We start from the raw sequence: 18,398 nt of genomic DNA, 5'->3' as shown, positions 1-18,398 counted from the left end.
GGCCATGACCCTTTCCCAGAACTCACTTGATAAGGAAATGAAGCCAGCAAGGCATCTCCAGGCTCCTAGCCCAGACTCAACCCCCTCACAGACTCACAGGATGTGAGATTATCTAGTCCAGAATTCTCATTTTCTGGAGGCCTCAAGACATAAAGAGACTTGTTCAAGGTCACACTTAGTCAAGGGCAGAGTTAGGAACGTGGAGTTCCTGGTCTCCCCAAAATCCTGCCTCAGCCACGAATCCCACGACTTAACCCAGCCAAATAGCCATGCCCATAAGCAGACAGCTGTGGGCAATGTCCGGAAAGCAGGGCTTCTGTTTCCCCCCACTGTTACCCCAGAAGTGTTTGAGGAGGGAAATGGCGGGGGGGAGATGAACGGTTCTTCACAATGTAAGCTTTGGGGAATAGGGGCTGGGGTCTCCCCTTCCTCCATTCCTGCTTTGGTTACACCCTTGCCTGGCCCTTCTCTCTTCCCTCTTTAATCCATGCCCTACCTCCAACCCCCCATACACTGACAGGCAGGTTAGGCTCTGGGTCCAGACCTCAAACTTCTGGACCCCTTTTACCCCAGACTGGCTGGCCCCTTGTCTCCTGAATAGATTCTGTTCACCCCTTGCCCCCCCCGCCCCCGTGGTTTCCTGACTTCATCTCTCAGGGCAAGGGCTTGGGGTCCCCAGAGACAGAGGCAGTCTTGGGGCCCCACCACACCCTGATGGTTCTTCTCTGGCACTTGGGGGAGGGGAGAATTGGCATAAGGGGGAGAGTCCCTGGCACAAAGAACAGAGGGATGGATTGAAAGCTTAGAGCCCGTATCTCCTGGCCCACCCCAACCCCAGGTCCTGGGTTCCCTGAAGAGGGCACAAGCCCCAAGCAGCCTTTTTCCTTAAGAAGAGTAGAAGCCTGTCTCTCCTGTTTCCCTCCCCTCTTTCTCTTTGCCCCCTTCTCTCTTTTCTTCTCTCCTTCCTTCTTCCTCTCTTTCTTTCCTCTCTTTTTTCTTCCCTCTCTCCACTCTCTTAGATTCACGTCTCTCATCTCTCTTCCCTTTTCTTCTCTTCCCTCTCCTCCTTTCCCCTTCTCTCCCCTTCTCTTCTCTTTCTTCCCTTTATCTTATTTTCTCCTTTATCCAGTTTTCCTTCTTTTTCCTCCATTTTTCTCTTACCTTCTTCCCTCTTTCTCCCATCTCCCCTCTCTTTCTTCTTCCCTCCTTTTCTCCCATCTCTATTTTTCCTTCTTTTTCCTCCTTTTTCTCTCTTTCTTCTTTTCCTCCTTTTCTCCCTTCTGTTCCTTCCCCTCTCTTCCTTTCTTCTTCTTCTCTCTTTCTCCCTCTCTTCTCTTCACTTTCTTCCCATCTTCCTCTTTTCCCTTTTTTCTCTCTTTATCTTCTTTCCTCCCTTTCTTCTCTTTTTTCCCTTCTCTATTTTCCTTCTTTTCCTCCTTTTCTCCCTTCTCTTCCCTTTCTCCTCTATCCTCCTTTATCTCTCTTCCTTTTCCCCCTCTCTTCCCTTCTCTTCATTCTTCCATCTTCTAGTCCTTTCTTTCCTCCCTTTCCCTCTTATCCCCTCCTCCATCTTCCTTTCTCTCTCTTTCCTCAATCCTCCCCCTGCTTCTCTCTCCTCTTCCTTTTCCTCCTCCCTGCTTTTCCCTGCCCCTTACTATCACACAGGGTAGTGTGTGCCCTCTAGTGGCTAAAAGGAGTGCCCTTCTTCTAAGAGAACCCTGTCCAGATCCCAGCAGCAAAAAGGGAGAAAATGTAGAATTCCACAAAATGGGGAACCTGGCCTGAAGACAACCCCCAGTCCCAGAGACAGGGACTCAACAGCACAAGGACTGCCAGAGAGACATTATAAAACATCTTATATTACAACGACAATATCTGTACAAACATCTGGCCCAGTTCAGATGCCCCCCACCCCATTCCACCCTCCAAAGTCCTCTGGAATGAAGGATCTCAAAGCACCTGGACATCCCAGATCTGAGAAGGTCTTTCCTCAGTCCTGTCCCACAGCACAGCATGGTCCCTATCATAGCCCCGGCCACCTAGACAGATGAAGAGAGGTCATTCAGTGAGAAGCTGAAGTGCCTCCCCAGTCCTGAGCCCACGACCTCCAGAGCATGCCTCCTCCCTGCCCCCCACCTCACCCTTCACATCCAGGATCTTGTCCTCAAACATCTCGCTACAGATGTGCCCAGAGGTGTCTATGCTCCACGTCTGCCTGGGCTGGCGGCTCTCGCTCCAAAGCACCACCTTGGATCCAGGGCTGGGCTGCCCGATCACCTGCAGGCTCATCGTCGGCGCCACCTGGACCCCCAGGAAGTACTTACATCCTCCAACCAAGGCTCTGCGTCCTAAGGAAGCCCCTGGTGCAGTCTGGTGCCTTTCCTAACTGCAAAAGTCCCACCTCCTTCCCAGCCCTGCTCAGAACCCCACTCTCAGCTGATCGATCACACTAGCTCCTTAAGGATAATATCAGACTCAGGACTAAAAGAAAGGCCTAGGCCCAGAACGTTAGCACCTGAAGGAACTTCAGGGAGAGAAAAGGCCTTAGAAGACAGCACAGGAGAGCTGGAAGGAAGCACCCCCAGAGTTCTAGAGGTTTCCCCATTGGAGTCAGAGCAGTTCTGGGCCCCAGGATCCTCCGCCATACAAGTAAGCCACTGGCTTGGTCATCTCTGTAAAGGCCACCTCCTCCCTGAGGCCTCTCTTGATTCCTTCTTCCCCGCCAGCCCTGACACACCCCAGAAGCCACAGCTGGACCTCTGAGTCTGCCATCCATTTACTCCATACTTAGCACTCCCCCACAAGGATGCAAACTCCTCGAGCGCTTTTCTTTGTACCTCAGTCCCTGGCCGAGATGTTTAAGGAGGGCTTGTTAAATGAATGGATGAATACCGAATGTTAGAGCTGGGAGAAGCCTTAGAACACAGGATGTCAGAGCTGGGAGGGGCCTAAGAACATAGGATATCAGAGCTGGGAGGGCCCTTAGAACACAGGATGTCAGAGATAGGAGGGCCCTTAGAATACAGGATGTCAGAGATGGGAAGGCCCTTAGAACAAGGATGTCAGGGCTGGGAGGGGTCTTAGAACATAGAATGTCAGAGCAGGGAGGGCCGTTAGAACCCAGGATATCAGAGCCGGGAGAGCCCTTAGAACACAGGATGTCAGAGCTGGGAGGGCCCTTAGAACACAGGATGTCAGAGCTGGGAGGGCCCTTAGAACACAGGATGTCAGAGCTGGGAGGGCCCTTAGAACACAGGATGTCAGAGATGGGAAGGCCCTTAGAACACAGGATGTCAGAGCTGGGAAGGCCCTTAGAACAAGGATGTCAGAGCTGGGAGGGCCCTTAGAACACAGGAGGTCAGGGCTGGGAGGGCCTTTAGAATACAGGATGTCAGAGCTGGAAAATGCCTTAGAGATGATCTAGCACTCTCATTTTACAGGAGGATGCTGAATCCCATTGGGGAAGTAACTGGCCTAAGTTTACCCCTCAGTACAGCAACACCTCACCATTCCCCAGATCTTGCAAGCCAGCAGAAGATATTCTATAGGAGTCTCTCTGCTAGACTGTCCTGGCTCTCATTAGTCTGGACACTTTCTGGGGAAAGGCCTGGGAGACAGCCTTCCTTGCTAGGGGACCCAGGCATGCCTACCCTCCCTGTCCCTAGCCTCACATACCTGGTTCTTCAGTAGCCCATCTTCATAGTACCAGATACAGCTGCCCTCAGCCCGGGTCTCCGAGACCACAACCCTCCCAGCTTTCATGTCCTCCACGTCCTCAGGCACTGCCAGCCACCTTCCCAGGCCTTTGTTCCGCAGGCAGAAGTAAACTCGGCGCTAAGGAGAGTGGGGAGCAGGGTGAAGAGGAGAGAGCTGGGACCTTCCTGAGTACCTCTGGCTTCTCTTTCACATTCCTGGAGCTAACCCTGACCCCAGTCTCATTTCCCCAGATGGGTTCAAGCCCCTCCAACCTCACCTTTGTGAAGGGTACCACATGCCTCCTCTTTTATACAGTGGAGCCCATGTGCATACACACATAAGCACCCAGACTCATTCATGGGCAGGGGCAAAGACCCATGCTGACAAAGATATATAAAGAAGTCACAGAGAGTGTTGCATGAAGACCCACACACACAGAGTCACAGGCAGACACACAGACTACTAGATTCAGTTACATCTACCCTTGGCCATACCTGCTTGATAGGATAGAGAGAGCCAATCCTCTGGGTCCCACTGTAGGTCAGCCAGTTGGTAAGTTCATTGCTTCCCACCAGCCACTGGCGACCTCGGAAATCACTGTGCTCACATAGCACCCAGCTGGGGGCCGTAACCCAAGATGGGGAGACCGAGGCAGCAGCACACAAAGGAAGAAGGAAATGGACACGGGGAAAGGGGCAGGATGAAGGTCAGCCCTCTTTCTCACCAAAATAGAACCACTGTCTCTCAGACATGGCTTCCACCACTATTGAGACTGGGTGATCAGACTTGGTTGTGTCTTTCTGTAACCCCCATTCTTAGCAAGGGCCTGGAACTTTAGTAGGTGCTTAATAAATGTTCATTGATTAATTAGGGACCCAATGGGGGTAGTTTGATCCAGGGCCTCTCCCTACTCAGTGGCTACAGGGTCCAAGCTTTGGGGAAGTCAAAATCTAGCTATTGTGATTTTTTTAAAAAAGGCACTGGGGGGTGGGGGGGGGATCCTCTCTTAGCCTTAGGGATAGAGCAGGATGGGACTGTCCTCAGTTTGGGAATCACCCAGAGTTAGGGGTACTATCTTCCTTCACCCTTTCCCCTAGGGTCTCCAACTCCATCCCACAACAAGCTCATTCTTTCCCTCCTGTCCTAGGCTTCCTTTGAAGGTTTTACCCCCTTGTCTTCCCCACCCCAAACCACCCAACAGCTCCCTGGACTCACACGCCCCCCTTGATCCGAACGGACAGGACGTGGTTGTTGAAGCCCTCTGCCTGAAGGCTCCGGACTTCCCCATTGAGCTCAATCTCCTTCCCCTCAAAGCACTCCAGCCCATAGAGGAAGATGGATGGCTCCGAAAAATGCTGGTGGAAGAAGCACAGGATAAGACTTGGCCCTGGATATGGAGCCAGAACCAGGCCTGAAGCCACTATTCGTAGTGGAAATGATGCCGGCTTGGGGTTTAATCCCACCTCTGACGCTTACTGTTGGTATGACCTTGGCCAAAGTCACTGACTCCTCTGAGCCTCTGTTGTGTCACCTGAAAAATTGGGTAAATTTGTAGCAATATCTGTGGTATGGGCAGCTGGGAGGCCCTGTGGAGTTGGAGTCAGGAAGACCTGAATTTAAATTTGATAGACACTAGGTATGTGACAGGCTTAAAGTCTGTCTGTCTCAGTTTCCTCATCTGTAAAATGGGGATAATAATAGTACCTATATCCCCGGGTTGTTGTGAGATTAAAGGAGGGAAGGAGCAAGCATTTCTTAAGCTCTTAGAGTGTGCCAGGAGCAGTCCTAAGGGCTTACAAATAGCACTTCATTTGATCCCCACAATAACTGTGGGAGGAAGCTGCTATTTATTATCATCCCCATTTATTGATGAGGAAACTGAAGGCAGACAGAGGTGAAATAAAGGTCTAAGACTCAGGTCTTCCTGACTCCAGGTCTAGAAGTCTATCCATTGAGTCACCTTGTGTGCTTTCCAAACATAAATGTATTATATAAATTCTAGTTATCATCACCAACATCATCACCACCACCATCATCATCACCACCACCATCATCACCACCATCATCATCACCACCACCATCATAATCACCACCACCATCATCATCACCACCATCATCACCACCATCATCACCACCACCATCACCATCATCATCACCACCATCACCATCATCATCACCACCATCACCATCATCACCACCACCATCATCATCACCACCAACATCATCACCACCATCACCATCATCACCACCACCATCATCATCATCACCACTATCATCATCATCATGCCACCTACTTCATGGGGTGGTTATGAGGCAAGTGATGCTTTGTAAAAACTAAGTAAAATGTGAGTTACTATCATTTGTAGAATGCCTTTATGTCTAGCTGTGTTCTAGCACAAGAATCCAGACAAGGCAGAGATTATTGATTACTCCTGTACAGAAGAGGAAGCTGAATCCTAAAGTGGTCAGGTGACATGCCCACAGTCACACAGCAGGTTACTAGTCAAAGCCAGGAATAGAATGAAGGTCTCCTGACACCCCACACCCACCCTCACCTCCACTTCCCCCTTTTACTCATAATGTAAGTCTATTCCAATGGAAGCCCCAACTCTAGTCCCAATACTGTTCCTAGAGGGAGTAGAGCTTATGTCTTCATTCAGTTCTCTCACCCCCTAACCTTAGACCAAGAGAAAAGACTGTGGGACAGCCCCATCTTCTCTAAGCAGGGCTCCCTGGAGTTGGGGGTGAGGAATGAGACTGCTCCTAGTAGGTCTCCCTCCAAAATTAGTTATAGAACATAGAATTTCAGAGCTGGGAAGGCCCTTAGAACACAGAATGTCAGAGCTGGGAGGGTCCTTATAACACAGAATGTCAGAGCTGGGAGGGTCCTTAGAACATAGAATGTCAGAGCTGGGATGGTTCTTAGAACATAGAATGTCAGGGCTGGGAGGGCCCTTAGAACACAGGATGTCAGAGCTGGGAGGGCCCTTAGAACACAGAATATCAGAGCTGGGAGGGCCCTTAGAATACAGGATGTCAGAGCTGGGAGGGCCCTTAGAACAGAGAACGTTGAAGGTGAGAAAGAATTTACTTATCAATTAATCCAACCCCCTCTTTTTATAGGTGAGAGAGAAAATGAGACAAGGGGACTGAGTCAGGTCAGCTCAAGACATTCTGTGACGTCGTTGTCCCTCTTCTCCCGAGGGAGCTGGGGCCTTGGGAGGGGAGGGGCTACTCACCAGGGGGACCTTTCGCAGGGAGCCCAGGGCAGTGGAGGCCAGGCAGCCCATGGCTGTAAGTGTCGGGAACTCTCCCTCTGAGAGCACATGCTGTCCCCCCTCAAATGCCTGCTTCTCGAACAGGATCCAGCTGTTGCAAGGAGGAGGCATCTCAGTCTGGCTACCTTAGCCTCTAGACTAGAGCATCCAAGAAGTCTTTCTGAGGCTGCAGGGCCCCAGCTCAGGCCCAGAGAAGAAGCCTCTATCTTCAATCCTAAGACCAGGGTCCAGCCACCCTCTCTCTATTACCCCTTAGTTCAGTCAAGTGGACCCTTGGGTAGTAAGCATTGAGGTCAGACTCAAGGAGAATGAACTGAGTAGTGTAAGGGCAGCCAACTCTAGGTAAACCAGTGAAAGAAGAGCATGGGGACCTCCTTTCCTGGGAAGTCTCTCTTCTCATCCTCTACTCTGCTGCTCCTGTCTTAGGGTAAATTCTGGGGAGGCCTCCACATCTCTATCCCATGAAACCAGCCTTTTGTGGCCCTAGCCTGAAAGTATGACCCCGCTCTCCCAGGATGCCTCTCTGTTACCTGCCACCATGGACCCGGCAGGACTGGGGCTGGAAGGAGGAGGGCAAAGAGGCCTGGTCATCCTCAAAAGAGATGTTGTCCCCAAGGAAATCAGGTCCGGAGAAGAGCTGAATCTGGGAACCGAGAAAATAACCTGTCAGAGCTGGTAAGGGCCCATAGAGCCTTGAATGTTAGACCACAGACTTCACAGCCATAATCTCCTCACTGACAAACAAGGAAACTGAGGACAGGAGAGAAGCTAGGATTTACTGGAGGTAAGACAAGTCACTGGTGACAAAGTTGGGATTTGAGCTGACTCTACTCTCAGTCCAGGAGGTAGTGAAGGAGGAGGCCATCAGAGAAGGAAAGGGAAAGATGGGGGGAGGGCTGTGCCTAGATAAAGGCCAGAGCTAAGAGTAATGGGCAGGAGATGTAATCAATGGACTAGAATTTATTAACTGCCTTCTGTATGCCAGCCACTGTGCCAAGCACTGGAGACACAAAGAAAGGCAAAGGGATCCCTGCCCTCAGGGACGCCATAGTCTAATGAGAGAGAACATGCAAATGGCTATGGACAAACAACATATAGACAGAATAAATAGAGGGTGGTCTCATGGGGAAGGCATGGAGACGAAGGAGGGCCCAGAAGGGCTTCTTGCAGGAGGTAGCTGAGGCTTAAAGAAAGCCAGGGAAGCCAGGAGATGAGATGAGGAGGGACCCCCTTCCTTACCTTAGAGACAAAATGCAGATTGTGCTCCCCCACCTGGAGGAGAGGAGAGGGAGGTGTGAGGAGAAGGACGCAGGGGCCTCCAAGCTTAGCCAGGACTCTGCATGACCAACAGCTGTCTCCCGTCCCTCCACAGTAAATATTCCTAGCTGCCCCTTCTGGGTTCTGTTCTGAGCCCTGTCCCTGTTGGAGCCCCCTTCCTGCTTGGGGCCCTTTTCCAATCTCATCCCTTCAAGAGAAGCTGTGGCCCACCCCATCTGTGCCACCTGATGGCCCTCTCTAAATCAAAGGCTCTGCCCCCACTGGCCTGTCCAACAAACCAAGGAGGCTCCTCCCTCTCCTCAGAACCTCCCTGAATGGGCCCAAGTTCCCTGGAAGAGGTCCCTTCCATAGCCTCCAGCTCTAAATCATTGCCCCACCCACCAGAGACACCCTGTCCTCACCCTTGGCCCTGCCCCTCCAACCAGGAGGGAATTCCCCACTCTGCTTCCTCTTATGGTCAAACACACATCAACACTCCCCACCTACTAAGCTCATTAGGCCAAGCCCAACTCCCACACTGAGCCTCCTCCCCAGCCCCACATTCCTCAGAGGCATGACCTCTAACTCCATCCTTTCTGCCTGGAGACTCCCTAACCTCAGCCCTGCCTGGACCAGCAGAAAAGCCCCCATCCCCAGTTCCTCAAAGGCCCTGCCCACAGCCCTGCTCCTTCCACCAAAGAGGGCTGCCCCTCTTGTCCCCCATCTAGAGACCTCACTGACCTGCAAAATGGGCTGCAGGGAGGTGATGGTGCTGTTGCCAGCCCCCCAATCATCACAATTTCGGTATACACCCTTCTCAAGTATGTACTGCTCCCCAGAGAAGCCCACCTGCTCATAGGCCACCCACCTGTAGGGGAAAAGAGGCTGTGAGTTGGGGAGTCTGGGAATGCATGAGAAAGGGGGCCCGTGGGCCTTAGGCCCTGAGGTTGTTGGGACAGAGCAGGGGATGGTACCCAGCTGAGGGTCAGATACACAGAAGTGTGTGCATCTGTGCGTGGCAGGGGGAGGAGGAGTATAGGGCAAGAAGCCTGGACAAGGGTACTGAGTGGCCATGACAGAGCTTCTGAAAAACTGGGGCCCCTATTTGTGGGGATGGGGGAAAGAGATGAGAACTCCTCATTCCAAGCAATGTAAGCTTCGTTGATAGCCATGTGGGCTAAGTAGTACAAAGATCTATCACTCCCCTTTGTCAGATAGGGAAACTGAGGTTCTGGGAGGGTAAAATTTTACTCAAAATTTTACCCTGGATTCCTGGTCACCAAAACATGCTTCCTACCACACTCTCTCTGTTTGTCTCTATCTTGGTCTTACCTTCTCTTTCTTTCTCTGTCTCTTTGTCCCTCTCTCACACATACCCTAGGATCCCCTACCTTTCTTTTCTCATTCTTTCTCTTTCTCTGAGTCTTCCTTTTCCTCTCTGTCTCTACCTTTGCCTCTCTCTCTGTGTCTCTGTCTCTCTGTCTCTTTCTGTCTCTGTCTATCTGTCTGTCTGTCTGTCTGTCTCTCTCTCTCTCTCATACACACACACACACACACACACACACACCTAGGACCCCCTTCTTCTTCTTTCCTTCCCCTTGTCTCTTTCTTTCTGTGTCTCTGTCTTTCTTGTCTGTCTCTCTCTCACACCTAGGACCCCCTTCTTTTTCTGTCCCCCTTTCTCTTTCTTTCTGTGTCTCTGTCTCTTCTCTTCTCTGTCTGTCTGTCTGTCTCTGTCTCTGTTTCTGTCTCTCTGTCACTCACATATACACGCACACATACACACCCCTAGGACCCCCTTCTTTTTCTGTCCCCTTGTCCCTTTCTTGTATCTCTATCTCTCTCCCACGCACCCCTCTCTGGACCCCTATCCATCAGACACCCTCAGCCTGATGCTTCCAGTCTATGCCACCAGGGTCCCTCCCACTCCATCCCCTCTCCTCGCATTCCCGCTGGCCACTCACACTCCACTCAACACATGGATAGCTTGAGTGGTAAGGCTGTGTCCAGCCAGCTGCACGTCAGGCAGGGCCTCACTCAGTCCCACACTCTGCCCCTCAAAGTCGGCAGCCTCAAACAGCATCACAGCTGGGTCCGAAAAGTCCTGGGTACAAACAGATAGTCAGCCCCTCCCAGTCCTATTCCTATCAGCCCTCCCACTCCTCTCCAGCTCATGGGGAGAAGCTGGCCCAATTAGAAAGCTATTGGCTATAGGGAAGGGGGCTACCATTGAGACCTCCACTCTGAGAGGCCAGACACGCAATCAAGAGCACCCTCTGTAAGTGAAGGGGAGGCAGGGGAGTGGACGAAATCACCCCTGGAGACACTCCCTTACCGTTCGGATGACCCTCAGGGAGGTCAGAGATTCATCATAGCCGCCCCAGCAGGACCAGTCTGGATACTCGCCTTCTTCCAGCAGGTATTGATGTCCTCGGAAACCTTCTTTCTCATAGCCTACCCAGCTGTCAGGAGACAGACAGACAGATCCCTTCAGGTCCCTGCAGCCTCTGCCTCTAAAGTTATCAGAGGGAGGGCCACTGGGGAAGCCAGGGCCACCAGAGCCAGGGGTATCCAGGCTCTAGAGCTCAGAGGACAGTGGGGCACCATTTGTGCTGGGGGAAAAGGCCAAGACTAAACCCAGGGATCAGCCACTATGAAAGTGGGGAGGGGATAAAGAAAACTTAGTAGAGGTGTCAGAAGTCAGCATTCTGTGGTGCTGAGTGGAGAGAAAGGGTGCCCAGCCCATGAGCCCAGCCCCTTACCAGCCCCCAAGGATACGCAGGGAGCCCACAGTGGCCAAGCTGGGGCTCTGCTCATCCTCCGGCCTCCTCAGGTCATAGATGTCTCGGCTCACTTCCCAGCAGTGGCCCTGGAAGTCTGTGGCCTCATACACCAGGGCCTAGGAAAGGGGGAGGGAATGCCAGGATTATGGGAAGGATCAGGACATTGAGGTCTTGACCCCAACCATGGTCCTTGCATCCAACCGCCCCCCCCCCCAGCCTCCTCTTCAGGGCCAGAACTAGGATTCCTGTGACCCTCCAATACAGAATGTTCTTCCTGCCTCCCTGTACCCTGATTCCTCTCACTGAGCTCTAAGCCCTTGGATGGGTTCCCCATCCCTTTGCTAAGTTTTCTCATCCCTCTCACTGAGGCTCCTACTCTCCTCACTAGGTCCTTATTCCTCTCCCTCCCTACACTGGTGTATCTCTTCATAAGACCCCATCTTTAGTGTGCTCCTATCCCCACACTATCCCCTCCCACCCCTTTAATCACTGAGAATCTGTTCCTTTAATGAATCCCCCTTCTTTTCATTGAGTAACCTTATCTTCACTGAGTATTCACTAAGCACCCTTCACCAATTGGAAACTGCCATTCTCTTTGCTGAAGCCTAAGTTGGGTATATTAGAAGCTGCTTCCCAGAGGATCTCAGGGGACTTAGGAGAAACCCTTACCCACAATGCCATGCCCCACCCTTACCCCTAGATTCCCCTCCCCTTCCATCCTTCAGGGAAGCTCTTATCTCCAAAGCCACCCTGGTCACACCTTCCTCACAGCTCCCACAGAATAAGTCTCTGGAGGGACTGTGGGGAGGTAGGTTTCAGGTCTTACCTTGGGCTCCCCTGGCTTCTCCACAATGGGACAACCCTGTAGAGGCAACAAAGTAAAGCCTAGGTTAGAAAGAGAAGAACAAAGACAAGGCCGAGGAAAGGACAGAAAGGGTCACCTCTTTAGAGGGATGGCTCCTGGGGAGAGAGTTTACTGCTCTCTTGGGTCTAGCCCTCACCAGTCTCAAAGGCTTCAGGGAGTTGACATGAGGGTCAGAAGAACCCCAGGCTTCCGAGGTAGGATAGACTCCAGGCTCCAGGATGCAGGGAACCCCAGTGTAGTAGGGTTTGGAATACAGCAGCCACCTGGAGAGGAGCAAGAGTGTCCTTGATGTGGTCCCAGGACATACAGAAACACGGGGCAAGGGAGTGTGCAGGGGCAGAAGCAAGATAGGGGATCATGGTCTGGGTAGAGGGAGATCCAGATACTGGGGCTGTGAGAGAAGTGAACATTGTTATGGCCCACAAGTCCCTCCCTGGGGCAGGGGCTCAGGCATGTGGATGGAATTTAGGAGTGGGAAAGGAATGGAATCCTGGGTCATCCCATCTTACAGTCCAGCGGTGACAGTAACAGATGATGCAAGTAAGGGCTGTCCCTGCCCCTGAGCATCCTCCAAGGCTTCCTTCAGCTTCACCTGAACTCCCTCGTTACCTTCCTTTGAAAAGAGGCTGATCTCAGGGACGACATAGTCCTGGGGGAGAGGGAGGGACATGAGAGGCAGACCAATGCTCAGACTCTAAGGGGAATCATCAGGTTGCTCTGGGTCTGGGGTGTTCTTTCCCAGAGGCAAGGGGATGGATAAGATGACCTTTGAATGACCCAACAAATGACTCAGATCCAGGAGCTCCTCAGACTGATGAAGGGTACACATCCAGCCCACTGCCTTTGGGCAGGCCCCTCCTCATACCACTCCAGTAGGGTCCCAACTGCTATCACAATGTATTCTTTCTGACTGTCCGCCATCTTGGACCACTTTCCCTCCTCTGCTCTGACTACCGACCTCCCTGGCTTCCTAACCAAGATCCCCTCTTCTACAGGAAGCCTTCCCCAGCCCCTCTTCATTCCAGTGCCTTCCCTCTGTTAATTATTTCCTATTTATCCTCTACGTAGCTTGATTATATATATATATATATTTTTTTTTTTTTTTTTTTACATGTTGTCTCCTTCTGTTAGATTGTAAGCTGCCTGAGGGCAGGGACTGCTTTTTGCTTCTTTTGGTATCTCCAGCCCTTAGCATAGGGCCTGACACATAGAAGGCATTTAATAAATGTTGACTGACTGACTGACTATCTCTTGATCATAATATTTTTACCAAGACAGACAGTGAAGATATTATGCCCATTTTATAGAAGAGGTAACTGAGGTTTATAGAAGCAGAAGTGGCAGGATGAGTTGGAATTCAGAGTCAGGTTGGCTGATTCCTAATCCAGCACCCATTCTACTATATATCACTGTTCCATTTTACAGGTGAAGAAAATAAGGCTCAGAAAGGGCAAGTGACATGCCCAAGGTCACACAGCTAAAATAAATTCTCCTTCTATCCCACTCCTAGAATTACACCAACATTTAAGTGCCTCATGTATACACTATATCAAATTGCTTGCCTTCTCAAGGAGGAAGAAAGGGAGGGAGAATTTGGAACTCAAAATTTTGAAAAACAAATGTTAAAAATTTTTGTTTATATGTAATTGAGAAAAAATAAAATGAAAATTAAATGTAAAAAAAAAAATTAAGTGCTACTCTGTGCCAAGGGGATATGAAGATAAAAATTAAACAGTCCCTGCCCTCAGGAAGCTTACATTCTACTGGGGGAAACAACCTGCAGAATAGACAGGTCATGGAATGAGGTGTGTGAGAAACAGTTCACAGGCCACTTGGTGGCACTCTATCCCATCTTTCCAACCTCATTGATAAAAATAGACTACCCCCTAGGGATCTCCCAAACCCATCCCTCATTTTCCTTCCCTCAGCCTTTGCTCATCATGGACCTTATTCCTGGGGCACCATCCCCTCCTTCAAGGTCCCCCCAAGTGATCCCTTTCCCATGTATTTTCCTTGACCCTCTTATCTGAATAGGATCTTCCCTCTCTCCAACCTGCCATCGGTCCTAATCAGACTATAAGCCCTTGAAGGGGCTACAGCCCTCTTGGTGTCTCCCTCCATGCCTCCTACTGAGTGGGATACAGAGAAACAATACAAATTAAGCTGTACACCCAACAGCCCTGGAGGTATTATCCTCATTTTACACATGGGGAAAATGATTTGTCCAAGGTCACACAACTAGTTCATGAGACAGGATTCTAACCGGGCACTTTTGACTCCAAAGTCCTGGCCACTTCCCCCCATGGCATATTTACCCTCTAAAACTAAAAGCTTATTATTTGTTATAATTTGTGATATCACAAATAATTGATAAATGAATAAATGGCCTGCCCTGCCCCTCCCTTCAGACTTTATCACAGACCTGGATAGTCACAGACCTGAGGAGTCACATTAGGCCCCTACGACAATCACAGTGTGTTCCTGCTCCTTCCTCCTGTCCCAAATTTCCCCTGAAAACTTCCCCTGGTTTCTCTGTCAGGCCCAGCCCAGCCCAGCCCAGAACAATGAGGTCCTGTGTGCAGACCCCTTGGCTTGTTCCCTCCCTCCGCCCCTCACTGAGCTCTACCCAGCTTCTTGAATTTGCCCCATCAGTCTCGGGGTCCATAGTGGTTCCCTATTACTTCTGGGGGGCACATTGGATGATATGCAGCCTGAGATCCTTGTTCCTCCTCTTCCCAACTCTAACCAGGTAAAGAGAGGAGACAACCTCCTCCCCTCAATCCCTGCTCATATACTTAGATGCTCTATCACCCCAATTCCAGCCAGACAAAGTAGCACTAGCTGGTACAATGGATAGAGGGCTGGGCCTGCAGTCAAAGGCTGAGTTCAAATCTGACCTCATCTACTTACTGTGTGACTCTGGGCAGATCACTTTACCTCTGCCTGTCTCAGTGTCTTCAACTATGAAATGGAGATTATAATTGCATTTACTTCCATTCCATTCCAACTTTTACTTTTAAAAGAATGAGGGAGGGGCGGCTAGGTGGTACAGTTAATAGAGCACCGGCCCTGGAGTCAGGAGGACTTGAGTTCAAATCCAGCCTCAGACACTTAACACTTAATTAGCCTGTGACCTTGGGCAAGTCACTTAACCCCAATTGCCCTACATTCCCCTCTCCAAAAAAAAAGCAAATAAATAAATAAAATAAAAGAGTGAGAGGCAGAGTCATATCTTCCCCTTCAGATGAGGAGCTGTGTAAGGACAGGAAGTATGAATCCCCATTCAGACTGGGGGCTCTCTGTAAGCAGAGATTATGTCTCTTACTGCTTTTGGATCATCCTGACACTTAGTGCCCCCCATCCCCAGGCTCTATGGATAGGCAGGGGAATGAAAGGTGGAGAAGGATAGAAAGAATACTCCCTGACCAACTCCCACCCCTCACCCCATCTTTACTCACCCTGACAATTCTCCTGAGGGAGCCGATGGTCACAGGACTCCATGCTGTGCCTGACCCCCTGAGCTCCATGTCGCCCTCGGGGAGGACCAGCTTCTGGCCCTGGAATCCAGGCTTCTCATACAGTATCCACCTGTGGGCACATTGGACACCTGGGAAGGGGCCCAGGTACAATGGCCTTCCCCCAAAGCCTGACCCAGAGACCACTCTGTCCTAGGGCTGATTCATCCAGTTCTAAGGATGCCAACAGGGCTCTTGCTTTTGTTAGTCAGTTACTGGGGGGGGGGGGGGGGAGGCAGACAATATCTGTATCTGTCTCCTACCCTTGATGAACAAGGCCAGGCCAGCTGCCCCCTTTGTAGAGTCCTGCCTGGGGAGTTGGCTAGAGTCACAATGATTGCCCTTAACCCTCCTTGGCCTCACCCTTGTCAGCTATGGCCCCTATACTCACCCTCCTCGTAGCACTCGAAGGGAAGCTGGAGGGGGAAGCCAGCCTGTGGCATCAGTGACATCATCCCAGATCTCACGGGCCTCGCCCTGGCAGCCGGGCTCCAAGAAAAGGATTATCTAGGGATGAGAAGGGAAGGTCAACAGAAGGGCCAATCCTTCCCAAACGGGTCACAGGTTCTCCTTCTGGCGCATGCACCCTGCCCTCCCTCCATCCTGGCTCATTCCAGCCCACTGGCCGTTCTGCCCTTCTCCCTGGACTGATGACCATTGATTCTCCTCTACCTTCAATTATGCTCAGACCTTTAACCTTTATGACCCAAGCTCAACCCGCTGACCCCTCTGGCCAGGCCTGATCCCTCCCCTCTCCTGCTGCACTGGCCCACTCCCCTCTGCCCTAATCTGTCAATCAATAAGCATTTATAAATTGTCCACCATGGGCCAGGCAGCCTGAGCGATAGAAAGATGACCCTTCCCAGCCCTGTCCCTGCCCACAAGGCCTTCCCATCTCCCCCTTTCACCCTCAGTACCTTTCCTGGTCTGGTATTTAGTTTTCCTTGTTCCTTCTCTTCATATATCTAGCCAGGAAGGGAAAGGAGAAAAGAAAAGGATGTTCAGGAAGATCACTATCAGGCAGGGCCCCCCCCCAAAAAAAAATCCTGACATCACTTCTTCCTGCCTAAGCCTGGAGGCTCTGCCCTGAGAGCCCAAGGCCACAGAGCTCCCAAGCACTAAGCAGGGGGTCCACATTATTATTATAATACCAGCAGCTCCCACTTCTATGGAGCTAAAAAGTTAACCAAGCCCTTTGTGAGAAGTTGTAGAAATATTAGTATGCCCCATTTTACAGATGAGGAAACTGAGATCCAAAGAGAAGTCACACAGATAGTCAGTCGAATAGAATCAGGGGACTTGGAGTTGGAAGCTATCTTGGGAATCATTTAGTCAGGGGGTTTAACCTAGGGTGTATGAATTTATTATTTTGATAACCACATTTCAATCTAATTGGCCTTTGTAATACCATGGACTTTATTATTTTGTGCATTTAAAAACATCATTCTGAGAAGGGGTCCACAAGCTTTTCAGGGGAGACACAACACAAAAAACGGTTGTGAACACTGGATTTGGACTGATCCCCTCATTTATCAGAGGAAGAAAAAGAAGGCCTATGAGGGGCAGTGACTTGCCAGAGGTCCCATAGGATGGAACAAGAGGTTCTCCAGAGCCAGGATTTAAACCCAAGTCTTGTAAACCAATGTTTTTCCCATTCTATTACATGAGATTACCCCACCCTCACCTCTCTGGACATGCTGAGAGCTTCTCACTGCCTTTTCCCAGACTCCTGTGCCCCTTTGTCCCATGGCTTGCCAGTGCAGTACCTCCAAAAGTAAAAAAAAAAAAAATTGGCAGCCAGGTAATGAAATAGATAGAGCACTGAACCGGGAGTCAGGAAGAACTGAGTTGGAATCCAGCCTCAAACACTTTCTGGCTGTGTTACCCTGGGAAAGTAATTTAACCTTTGTCTACCTTTGTTTTCTTAGCTGTGAAATGGGTATCATAATAGCACCTGTTTCCCTAGGTTGTTGTAAAGATCAAATAAGATAATATTTGCATGTAATATAATAATATTATATTATAGTAATACAAGGTTTTGCAAACCTTAAAGTGCTATATAATAACAGCTAGAGGTGGTGGTTGTTATTGTTATTACTAAATCCCCTTACCCTTCCCTCAGGAAGTTGAATGGAACCCTTGGCTTCAGCCTGGACCTGTGGCTTTCCTTGGCTGGACAGCAGGGGGATGCGCCCAGGGCCCTTCTCTAGGGCAGGTGACACATGGGGTCTCAGGGAAGATAACTTGGACCCCAGAGTGGCGGGAGGTGCCACTTCCCCTCCTCCAAACAGGAGGCTGCCCTCGAGGCGGGACGGAGGCACCCCAGCAGCCCCCCGCCGTGGGCCCAGCTCAGTGGCCTGCGGCCCCTGGACATCAGCCACATGCAGCTTCATCATGTCCAGTGGAGAGCGGGTTTCCGGGGGTTTCCGGGAGGGTCGGCTGTCCCAGAAGAATCCCTGCCCAGGGCTGGCCTTCTCCTGGCGCCGCTGCAGCTTCTCATCGTCACTGAGGTAGGGGTTCTCAGGTTCCTCATCTGACTCAGTCTCTGGTTCTGGCCCTGGCTCTGGCACTGTCTCCAGCTCCAGCTCAGGCCCAGATCCTGGAGTCCAGGCTGAGGCCTGGTCCTCATCAATGGCAGGCAGCGTGGCATACATGGCCAGATAGGAAGACCGAGGTGCCCGGGGCAGCCTGTGGGTACGCAGGATCTCGGGGGGCTCCATGTTTCGCAGAGTGTCCAGGAAAAGTTCCAGGTCAGCGGTCAGAGATACTTCTTCTTCTTCTCCAGTCGACTCTTGGTTGGCTTCATCCCTGCCCTGTGAGGTCCCAAGCTGGAGGGAAGCCCCAGTCTCCAAAGGAGATGGGACAGCAGGGTCCTTGAGCTCCAGCACAACTTCAGTCTTTGCTGGAGATGGGACAAGAGGTCCCAAGACAACCTCAGTCTTTGGTGGGAATGGGACAAGAGGGGTTCCAGGGCCTGAGACAACCTCAGTCTTTGTTGGGGGTG

General features: G+C 51.0%; 1 protein-coding gene across 3 annotated transcripts in view; it reads right to left on the bottom strand.

The window, feature by feature from the left end:
• Positions 1 to 1,839: 1,839 nt before the first annotated feature.
• The window catches only part of CRYBG2 (crystallin beta-gamma domain containing 2), a 28,344-nt gene continuing 11,785 nt past the window's right edge, over positions 1,840 to 18,398 (bottom strand). For 2 of the 3 annotated variants that reach the window (XM_069079095.1, XM_069079097.1), the window contains exons 3-21: positions 17,506 to 18,378; positions 16,312 to 16,359; positions 15,786 to 15,901; positions 15,338 to 15,467; positions 12,389 to 12,528; positions 12,016 to 12,142; positions 11,841 to 11,876; positions 10,994 to 11,130; positions 10,567 to 10,693; positions 10,196 to 10,335; positions 8,973 to 9,099; positions 8,214 to 8,246; positions 7,505 to 7,617; positions 6,936 to 7,065; positions 4,912 to 5,051; positions 4,191 to 4,314; positions 3,676 to 3,834; positions 2,142 to 2,301; positions 1,840 to 2,039 (exon numbers count right to left, since the gene is read on the bottom strand). In XM_069079095.1, coding sequence (XP_068935196.1) covers positions 1,951 to 2,039; positions 2,142 to 2,301; positions 3,676 to 3,834; positions 4,191 to 4,314; positions 4,912 to 5,051; positions 6,936 to 7,065; positions 7,505 to 7,617; positions 8,214 to 8,246; positions 8,973 to 9,099; positions 10,196 to 10,335; positions 10,567 to 10,693; positions 10,994 to 11,130; positions 11,841 to 11,876; positions 12,016 to 12,142; positions 12,389 to 12,528; positions 15,338 to 15,467; positions 15,786 to 15,901; positions 16,312 to 16,359; positions 17,506 to 18,378 — 2,949 coding nt within the window. In that variant the 3' untranslated portion in view covers positions 1,840 to 1,950. Of the gene's footprint in view, positions 2,040 to 2,141; positions 2,302 to 3,675; positions 3,835 to 4,190; positions 4,315 to 4,911; positions 5,052 to 6,935; positions 7,066 to 7,504; positions 7,618 to 8,213; positions 8,247 to 8,972; positions 9,100 to 10,195; positions 10,336 to 10,566; positions 10,694 to 10,993; positions 11,131 to 11,840; positions 11,877 to 12,015; positions 12,143 to 12,388; positions 12,529 to 15,337; positions 15,468 to 15,785; positions 15,902 to 16,311; positions 16,360 to 17,505 lie in introns of all 3 variants that reach the window. The other variant, XM_069079094.1, reaches the window with a different exon arrangement.

The sequence above is a fragment of the Petaurus breviceps genome, unplaced genomic scaffold (assembly GCF_028583685.1).
Source record: "Petaurus breviceps papuanus isolate PSGF00001 unplaced genomic scaffold, PetGlider_PUasm1.0 91041, whole genome shotgun sequence".
NCBI lineage: Eukaryota > Metazoa > Chordata > Mammalia > Diprotodontia > Petauridae > Petaurus > Petaurus breviceps.
This window is presented reverse-complemented; position numbering and strand designations above follow the sequence as displayed.